The sequence below is a fragment of the Silene latifolia genome, chromosome 3 (genome assembly GCF_048544455.1).
Source record: "Silene latifolia isolate original U9 population chromosome 3, ASM4854445v1, whole genome shotgun sequence".
In the NCBI taxonomy this organism is placed as follows: domain Eukaryota; kingdom Viridiplantae; phylum Streptophyta; class Magnoliopsida; order Caryophyllales; family Caryophyllaceae; genus Silene; species Silene latifolia.
The window spans coordinates 19,703,072-19,713,709 of NC_133528.1; the positions used below are offsets into that span (position 1 = coordinate 19,703,072).

A 10,638-nucleotide genomic window follows, 5' to 3' on the forward strand; every position below is an offset into this window, starting at 1 on the left:
TTTAAAAGGACTTATTCATAAACTACTTCTTAAAGAAATTGTAAGTGTTTGGCCAAATTTTTAAAAAGTTGTTTTTTCATTATTTGATACGTTTGGCCAATTAGTGAACAATTTTTTGTTTTGCTTTTAAGAATATCACATGTATCCCAAATATTACAATTTGAATGAAATTTATATTGACGAAATTTGGAAGTCACTCAAATATTATTTTTGACATGGATAGAATCTTATGTATACAAAGAAAATTAGAAGTAGAAGTAGAAGCACCAATTTGCTACTTCTACTTCTAGTGGCTTAAATGCTAGTTTATGACTTTTTAAAAGTAGTTTTAAACTCTCTAAAAAATAGTGTTTGGCCTAATTTCTACTTTTTCATTTAGAAAAGCACTTCTAAAGCTAGGCCAAACACCACCCTAATTTAATCTAATGACCTGTTTCGTTTGTGAAATTAACCTAAATCCTTATTTATCCCCGATTACTTTTTTTTTATGGGTATAATCTAAGTTTTTTTTTTTTTTTTTTGTACGAAATTGGTGTGTAAATCATCCACACCTAGACCGGTCAAAACTCGACCCGTTTTTTAGGGTTACAAACCCGGTTTTTTTCTACCCGCAACCCGGACCCAAAATGACCCGTTATTTTAGGGTCGAGACCCAACCCGAACAGGTCGACCCATTGGGTCAAAGGTAAATCATGAATTTTATTAAAATGTTAATATTTATATATTATATTTGAAAAAATAGTTGAAATATTTTTTTTATTACTTAAAACTACAAACACAACTAAAAAGTCAATTTTTTATGACTTTTATAATATTTAATAATAAAATAATTATTAAAAAAACTTTATTTTAATAATTACTAGATTTAATGACCGGCGATGTCCGGGCCAATTTGTAATTTTCTATGATTATGATGTAATAATACTCTAAGATCATGTTATTTTGGACTTAATTTTGTTGAATTAAATTGAATTTATAAAAGCTTCTTTTCTAAAGTGAACTTATAAGAGCTGAACTGTACTTATAGAAGCTTAGCTTATAGAGAAATGGGTATGAATTAAGCTTAAATTTGATGAACTGAATTTATAGGAATTGAACTAAACTTTAGAAAGTTAACTTTTCTCAATTGAACTTATAATTAATGTAAACGTTGAATATGATTAAAATATTAATTTTAAATATGTTTTACTTTTTTTAAAAATATTTTTTTAATTTAAAAAATCATTTAAAAAGACGTTACAAAATTATTTATTGATCCGTATTCTGACCCTAACCCGACCCGCCCGACCTGTTTGACAGGTCTATCCACACCCCAACCAGCAAAAAAACACTGATATGCATGATGAATGTTCCCATCTTTTTGGATCTGATGTCCAAGCCTGAAACAAAATACATAAAATTGCAAATAAAAAAAAAGCAAGAAACTCAACTCAAGCTACCTAATATAAGCTGTTCATACTACAACCCAAGAACTTTAGTTAAAAGACTGATGAGCAGAAGCCAGGAAGGTGTGGGGGGAGTAATCATGCTAATAAACTAATCCAGAGTCAGTACATAAAGTGACCAAGGTTGGTGCTTCATTGACTTAGTAAAGACTGAATCTATGATTGGTTTTTTTTTTTTTTTTTTTTTACTTTCGTCGTCCGCTTTATTGTTTTGTCTGAATTCAAACCGGGAATAGACTAATAGGCTAATCATAGAAAATAAGTTCACAGAGTTTTTTCTTCTTGGAATAAGTCAAAAATTTCTTCGTCAACACCCTCAATGAACTTCCCCTCCATACTATGTCCACTCTTCTTCATCTTTGCATGGACTCAAAGCACTTCAGTTTCGAGCCAGTGTCTAGACGATGAGAAGTCGTTACTCCTCCAGCTGCGAATTGGCCTCAACTTCAATCATTCATTCTCAACCAAGTTAGTCACATGGAACCAAACCAAGGACTGCTGCAAATGGTCCGGTATCCAATGCAACAACACGAACAACCGAGTCATAGGGTTGGATTTGAGCAATGAAGCAATTACTCGCGGGATAGACAATCTCAGTCCTCTTTTTCATCTCAAAAATTTGCAAACTTTAAATCTAGCATATAATCCTGTTTTAGGATATATACCATCAGCTATAGGCAACCTTTCTAGCTTGACTTACCTTAACTTGTCCCACACAAGCTTTAAGGGTCAGGTCCCTCTTGAAATATCACAGCTTTTCAATTTAGTCATACTAGATATTTCAATGCAAGTATTTCCTATGATTTCGCCACTATTTATCAAGAACCCAAATTTAGAAATGATATTCCGAAACTTGACAAATGTCAGAGAATTGTACCTGGATGGTATTGCCATTTTGGCCAAGGGGGATAAATGGGGTGAGCAAATATCGTCATCCCTCCCTCGTTTGCAAGTCTTGAGCATGGCCGGTTGCAATCTTACAGGAGGAATTCATCATTCTCTCGCGAAGTTGGGTTCTCTTTCTGTGATCAGTCTTGATTTCAACAATTTAGCAGCCCAAGTACCTGATTTTTTAGCCGGATTTACCAACCTCACGGTGCTAACGATGAATGATTGTGGGTTAACAGGAACATTTCCGAAGACAATTTTCGAGGTACCAACTCTAATAACTCTAGCTGTTCAAGCAAATCAAGACTTACAGGGAAGTTTGCCTCACTCTATTAGCAAGAAGATGAAAAATCTCGATCTCGCAGAGTGTAGCTTCCAAGGGAGTATCCCACCATCTATTGGAAGTCTCAAGGAACTTGAGTCACTGGATCTCTCCTACAACAATTTCTCTGGCACGATCCCGTCTTTTTCATCAGCAAAATATCTCAACTTTCTTGAACTTTCCAATAATTCACTCAGTGGCACGATCCCGTCATCTGTCTTTTCCAAGGATTCAGACCTGCAATTTCTAGACTTGAGTTTCAACAGCTTGGAAGGGCCAATCCCAGAATCTATTTTCCAAGTTACAGGCCTCGGCGTTTTGGATCTTGGTTGGAACAGGCTGAATGGCACATTACATCTACATGAAATTCTTCCTCTGCTTGCTAACTTAGATACACTAGAGCTGTCACATAACTATTTGACGATCGACACAGAAGGCGTCACCACAGACAACTCTTCTTTGCCCCTTTTGGGTTATCTGGGTTTGGCTTCGGGTAACTTGCATGCCGTGCCTGAATTCATAGAAAATCAACCATACTTGTGGAACATTGATCTTTCAAACAATCAGATACAAGGAAGAATTCCTAGATGGGTTTGGAAAGATAATCTCTACCAGCTGAACCTTTCTCGGAACAACTTTGTCGACCTGAAAATACCTTCATCAGCAGAATTATCCAATTTGCAAATTCTCGACCTCCATTCCAATAACCTTCAAGGGCAACTTCCATCTTTACCATCTGTGGCACCGCTACAGTATCTTGATCTTTCAAACAACAGCTTCGTTACAACAATTAACCGGGACATTGGGAATTTCCTCTCATCAGCTCAATTCATATCTCTTGCAGGAAATAATATATATGGTAGCATCCCTGAATCATTGTGCAACGCCTCAATTCTTCAGGTTCTTGACCTTTCGGACAATGACTTGAATGGGACAATACCAGTTTGTCTGATTAAGATGACTCAGTCTCTCGCGGTCCTGAACTTGAGAGGAAACGCTTTACATGGTGCCATTCCTGATGAATTCGGAGAAAATTGCACGTTAGAAACTCTTAACTTCAACATGAATGCTTTTCACGGGAAACTTCCAGGATCACTTGCAAAATGCAAAAGTTTGAAGGTTTTAGACCTTGGGAATAATCGACTCACGGACACATTTCCCTGCCATCTGAAAAGCATTTCTAGTCTGCAAGTTTTAGTTCTCAGATCGAATCAACTCCACGGAAGTGTCATCTGCCCAAGACCCAACTCATTGTGGCCATTGCTTCAAATTATCGACCTAGCCTCGAATCATTTCAGTGGGCAGCCATCAAAGCTGTTTTTTGGTAAGAGTATGATGACTACTACAAACGGCACCAATTCAAAAGCCAATTCCGTGCAGTACTATAACAGAAGCACAATTTTCCAGTACTACAGAGATGAAGTCACAGTCACTTATAAAGGTTTCGAATTTCAACTGCAGAAAATCCTTACGATCTTCACCAGCATTGACTTGTCGAGCAATGATTTTCATGGTAACCTACCAAAGGAGCTTGGAAATATGAATGCTCTTAAGGTTCTCAATCTATCTCATAATGGTCTCTCAGGCGAGATACCGCGATCTATCGGGAATTTGAGCCAGCTTGAGTCACTGGACCTCTGCTGTAACTCTCTAACAGGACACATCCCGCAACAGCTTGCAAGCTTAAGCTTCCTCGGGTACTTGAATCTGTCCTTTAACAACTTGGTAGGACAAATACCGACATCCACTCAACTTCAGTCATTTGACCCATCTTCATATGAGGGAAACCCGGGACTATACAATGCGCCAATAACACCCGCAGGAAAAATTAGACCCGGTTCATCACCGTCATCCTTAAATGGTTCACATTGGAGTCATAAGAGCGAGGTCACATGGATGCTCAGTGGTGCTGCAGTTGGTTATGCGTTAGGGATTACCGTCTTCTTTGGGCCTCTCTTATGCATCAAAAGATTGAGAGACTGGTACAATTACCATGTCGACATACTGCTTATGAAAGTACTGCCATCTAAAAAGAAAACAAGAAGCAAAAAAACTGGCAAGAAACACACACACAGAAAGTGAATCCATAAGGGACCTTCTTAAGGCATATTCTAAGTCCTTAATTCTGCATATTTTGTTAATCAGCTTGTAACCAAGCTGATGTTTTGAGTAATCAAATCCTCTTCGTAAACTTCATTCTTGATACTGGATTATAATGACTAATAAGTTCGTTTAAGATCGATTTTCAAAAATGTTAATGTCTGCTTCTTTCCGCGAAACTACTTCTAATAGTTTCACCCTTTCAGGACTTGCATCAACTGTGATATCAGCAAATACTCTACTACTCACCTTATTCTCTTGTTTTCAAGAAGTACAGGAAGAAAACATTCCTGCATTACTCAAGTCGAATTATCTGTCAACCCGAAAAATATGTTTTTAAATTAAATGCAACATTTTGAGCATTAGAGGATTTGAACACAAACCTGATCCTTAAAAACAGTTTTACAGCGGTATCGGCCAATACATTCATCAGTCACTTCTTTCGACGAGACACGGATATCATTGTAAATATATGTTAAATGACTCAAATACCCACTTATCTTGCCACAAAGTGGTCCTCAGTTCCTCAAATGGTGGAGCTGATATTGATCCAATCTCAAATTATTAGTCTAAAAATAATTTTATTTGAAGATCAAACCTACCCAAATTGACTTGAAACTAATAAATTAAAACTAATTTTTCAAAATCAATCATCAATACATATATATAAAGCAGAAATTTTTCAAGCGATATTAGATAGTCCAACTTTTTTAGAAATCCTATAATTTAAAGAAAAATTTAATAAATTATTCTAACAAGAGCAAATTTCTAAAAAAAGATATTAAAATCAATCAATCAATCTATCTATCTTCTATATTAATAAACGAAGCTTTTTTCGAGCGATTTCAGAGTCTCCAACTTTTACGAACTACCTAAAATATTTTTTATTGACCATTATTTTAGAGATAATAATCAAGATGTAAATCATAAACCCAGCCGTATGGAGTGTACTGCTAATAAAATTCTACTCTGTATTATCTTTTACGTAACTAAATTAATTAGAAATAGAACTACCAAAGAATTAGTATATATAAATCCTACCACGGATGAATATTTGCTCATTAACTTTCAATGCCCCATCCCCATCCCTAGAAATTAACTTTTGTGAATGTGTCATATTTTTAATTGTTTAGTTTATCATGTTTAATATACATTATTATTATTATTATTATTATTTTATTATACAATGAAATCTAATTTTGTATTGTACTTTTTATAATTTTGCAGGAAAGGGGTTGAATAATTGCAACATTAACAATCAGTTTAGTATTTTTATTATTATAATATCAATGTTATTGAAGGTAAGTTGGTGATTACATGTCTACGTACATGTCTAGAAGTACCCGACTACCGGGTATGCCTAATGTTATTGTTGTACTGTAGTAGTTTTCACACGTATAATAAATTTGTGATTTAATTAATGAAAGAGAGACTTACGTTCTTTCTCAAAAAATTTATTTAATGGTGTTGTGAAAAACATGGGTGATGGTAGAGAGTTTATGTAAGTACTGTAATCACATATTTGCATATAAAAATCTACTACCTTTAGAGTTTAGACCTTTAATCTATGCTTAATTTTGTGATGTCCATAGGAGTAAATTCTGGCGAAGATGATATTTAACGTTTCACAATATTAGAGGTATTCGGCTCTTTCCCTTTTCAGTTTTCACCATTTAGCCATTATGATTGTGATTAGTATGAATAGTACAAGTTTTTACTTGGCGATATTATTTGTTTGAAGTTCTTTTTAGTGTTATTTAGCTAAAATTGTATAAAATGAATTAATAGAATATAATATTATATGGGTGAGTCTTACTCTGATGAGGAAACAATGAACACATGCGTGATTATCTATATATGGAATCATAGAATCATATACAAATTCCTATGCTAATCAAACATTCAAACTACAACACGCCTCTTGAATATTGATTTTATACATTCCTAAAAAAAAATAGATTGTATATAAATAGCATCCCATTAACAATTCTCCACTATAAAGTTCGTAAGGTTTGTATCATTGATGATAAATTCCACTTATATATCGCCCACTTAATGTTCATTACTAAGTTCGGAGTATTAGAGTATACTAGGTTTGGTGCCCGGCTACGCCCGGGCTACCTCTATTTAACATTTAAGTTTTATTTTCTATGAAATATGATTTCTCTAAATTTGGTTAACACATATATTTACAACTTATATATTGAAATTATGATGAGAGGTAAAATTAATCAACAAATCATGAAATACGTTCACCTCTCCCGCTGTTAATATTATTACTTTCACTACATCCCTTGTTAATACTACTGCCCGTTCACTACTTTTTCGTTTACTGTTGTTTGTTTTATTATTCCGGTTATTTTTACGGTTAACCCGTTAGTTTTGTCATGCTCGTGTATTTAAATAAATTAATATTTTCTTAAAATTGAATTGTTAGTTAATTTTTCATACTCTTTCCGTTGTTCCTATTGTTACTTTCATTACATGTGTTGTGACTACTATTACTTTCACTTCTCCCGCCGTCATTATTTTTTCTTTCACTACTCCCGCATTTATTATTATTAATTTCACTACTCTCGTTGCTGTTAGTATGACTTTCACTACTCCCGTTGCTATATATTATTGTTGCTTTTACTATTCACATGGAAGGTTACTATCATAATAGTTAATTATCTAGTTGTATTAGAGTTATATATTTAAATAAATCTAAAATATTAGATTAGAATATTATTTAAGAGCAATTATTATTATTTACTAATTAAATTACAAATGTAATGAATTATGGAATATTATATTTTTTGGAAATCTGAATTGATTTACTTGCCTTTTAATAGTTTCCAAAATATAACATATACTTATATTATATTTATGTATGTTAAATAAGTAACATATTTATACTAATTAATACCATAAGTGGGACCCGTTTATTTTAAGGAAACTCGTCATATTCTAATATTCTCTAAATTTATACTTTTAACCAAAACTATATAATATTTACATTGAATTCCCTTGTTCAGGTCCATCACACGGCGCTAGCGATTTAAAATATATAGTATAATTAATATGTGTAGATTTATTTAATTACATGGAAGTCCCTTGATTTCTGGAATTAATATATAATATTGATGAGTAATGAGTTTATTTAAATACGTATCATGCTTATAAGTTAAAACCGTCCTAAATAATAATTGTAATTTTTTTTAGAGTTTTAGTTGTATTGAATTAATGAGTAACTTTTTCTATGTGGTGCAATATAGACTCTTTTTTTCTTGGAACTCTAACTAATCAGTTCAATATGAAACCGTTTTCTTTTGTAACAGGTGACTGTTAATAGTATTTATAGAGAAAGAGACGATCAGAGTGCATTTGTGCATCACAAACGGTTCATGAAGTTTGTTCTTTTGGTGTTTGTTTCAATACGTTTAAACTAATTACGATCTTTTTTTTTTTGAAATAACTAATTACGATCTATTCAAAGTCGTATAATTTATTTGCTTATTCAATGTTAATGAAACATATTTTTTAACAATGAGATTCGTAGATCTTTGCAAAGACTTTACAATGAAATGTATGTTTCTTTAAAAAATGGTCTGTTTTAGGCCGTGTTCTTTACGACTGAAACGAGCTGAATTGAAATATAGTGAATAAAGTTGAAATACGAGTTAATTTTGTGAAGAATCAAGCTGAACGGAACTGATTGAAACTGAATCTAACTGAGCTGCAGCGACTATAAGTATATGTACGTTAGTTGGGATGTTAATGTTGAAGTTAAGAGTCAATACGACATTGCATCTGTTTCGGTTATAGCGACTATAAGTAAAGTTAAGTTTGTTCTTAGACTGGTGTGAGTAAAATATTATACATATATGTTGGGTATAAATGTATATCCCTAAAGTTAAATTTATGCTTAGGAGTTGAGACTATGGTCAATTCACACATAATAATTTCGTGTTAATATGTGGACGGGTTCAATAAATCAGAGCAAAAATCAAAATTTAAAACCGAATCGAGTTGAAAGTTATTTTAATTTATTAAGCTAAGGGGGGACTTTTCGAGCTTTTTGTTAAAAGTAATTTATATTCTAAATCTAAATTTTCTATGTTTATAAGTACCGAATTATTATCGATTCATAGATTATAGGATATTACAAAATGGCCCGTGCATCGCACGGGCATTAAATCTAGTACATATATATAAAGCAGAAACTTTTCAAGCGATATTAGAGAGTCCAACTTTTTTAGAAATCCTATAATTTAAAGAAAAATTTAATAAATTATCTTAACAAGAGTAAATTTCTAAAAAAAAAAATACTAAAATACTAAAATTATCCTAATAAGACTAGATTTCTTAAAAACAAAACAAATTTTATTTAATTTTATATCCTTATATAAGTAAATCAAATTTATTAAATCACACGCATATATATAGAGTTTAGTGAGTATAAATTAAGTAATTGTAAGTAACAACTTCTCATTCTATCTTAAGTTAAAAATGACTAACATGTTATTAAATGTATCCTAATAATAGTAAGATTTCTAAAAAATATACTTCGTATAACTTAATAAAAGTAGATTTCTTAAGAACAAAACAAATTTAATTTAATTTTATCTTAATCTAACTAGATTAAATTTATTAAATCACATACATATATATATAGAGTTTAGTGAGTATAAATTTATAAGTAATTTTAACTTTAACTTCACATTCTATCTTAAGTTGAAAATGAACTAGACCCCCATAACTTTGTGCAATTGTAAAATTAACCCCCGTAACTTTCCATTGGAGTGATTAAGCCCCACAACTTGCATAATAAGTGAAATTAAACCTTTATTAAATCTCACGAGAAATTGAATTTATCATATCACAAAAGTAAAAATGGTTATGTTCTTATGAAAAATATGAAATAAAAGTTTTAAAAAATTAATCAAAAATCTCACCAAAATATCATTATATACCAACAACTATACCAACAAGTATACATACTCCCTCCATACCACACCAATGGTAACATTGTCTTTTTCACACTTGTCGAGGTACGTTTTGCAAAGTAAATATATTTTGTTACACATTATTAAAAATAATAAAAATTTGATATTCTTATAGTATTCATGACGATAAATCAAACAAGATCTCACATGACTATATTTTGTCTTATAGATTTAGAATAAGATCGAAGATTTCCTACGAACATGAATAGTGGCAAAACGGTCAATGTTACCATTGGTCTGGTATGGAGGGGGTATAACATACTAAAATCATACGTATTACATACTAAACCATTTTTTACATACGTATGTAAATCGGTATGATTTTTTTAGGAAAAAAACAATTAACAACTTTATGTGTAAACTTTTTTTAATTGTTGAAAAATAGAAAAATTTGAATACTTTTTAACTCTTTTATTATATTTTTTTTATATTTTTTTGTCATGAAAATCTTTTATTTCGACCTCTGATTTTAACACAACTACTTAACAAAATATTTTGCAATTGAAATTTTTTTACAAAAATTTGAAAAATATGTACTTTATATAAAAATAATAAATTGTTTGCTTTTCGTAAAATATTTTTAATTTTATTTTATTTAATTTATGCCATTTTTTTTATTAATTTTAGAAATTTTATTTCGTATTTTTCATAAGAACCTAAGTATTTTTACTTTTATGATATGATAAATTGAATTTCTGATTTTGATAAAGGGGTTTACTTTCACTTACGATGTAAGTTAATGGGCCTAATCACTCCAATTGAAAGTTATGGGGTTAATTTCACAATTGCATAAAGTTATGGGGGGTCAATCACCACTTCTCTTGAAAATTTCACAATAAAGTTCATACACAATGAAGTTAATATAACTCATATTGCCAGTTAATTAATCCTATAA

The 10,638-nt window shown here is 31.6% G+C and overlaps 1 protein-coding gene across 1 annotated transcript; it reads left to right on the forward strand.

Annotated features, from left to right (window-relative positions):
• The first annotated feature begins 1,342 nt into the window (after positions 1-1,342).
• LOC141647352 (uncharacterized) lies at positions 1,343-5,142 on the forward strand. The gene has a single exon (XM_074455496.1). It carries the CDS (start codon positions 1,765-1,767, stop codon positions 4,735-4,737), a length of 2,973 nt encoding a protein of 990 aa, XP_074311597.1. The 5' UTR covers positions 1,343-1,764; the 3' UTR covers positions 4,738-5,142.
• Positions 5,143-10,638: the final 5,496 nt, after the last annotated feature.

Excerpts from the sequence above, each read along its gene's own strand:
- LOC141647352 (XM_074455496.1), top strand. The coding sequence starts at position 1,765 with ATGAACTTCCCCTCCATACTATGTCCACTCTTCTTCATCTTTGCATGG.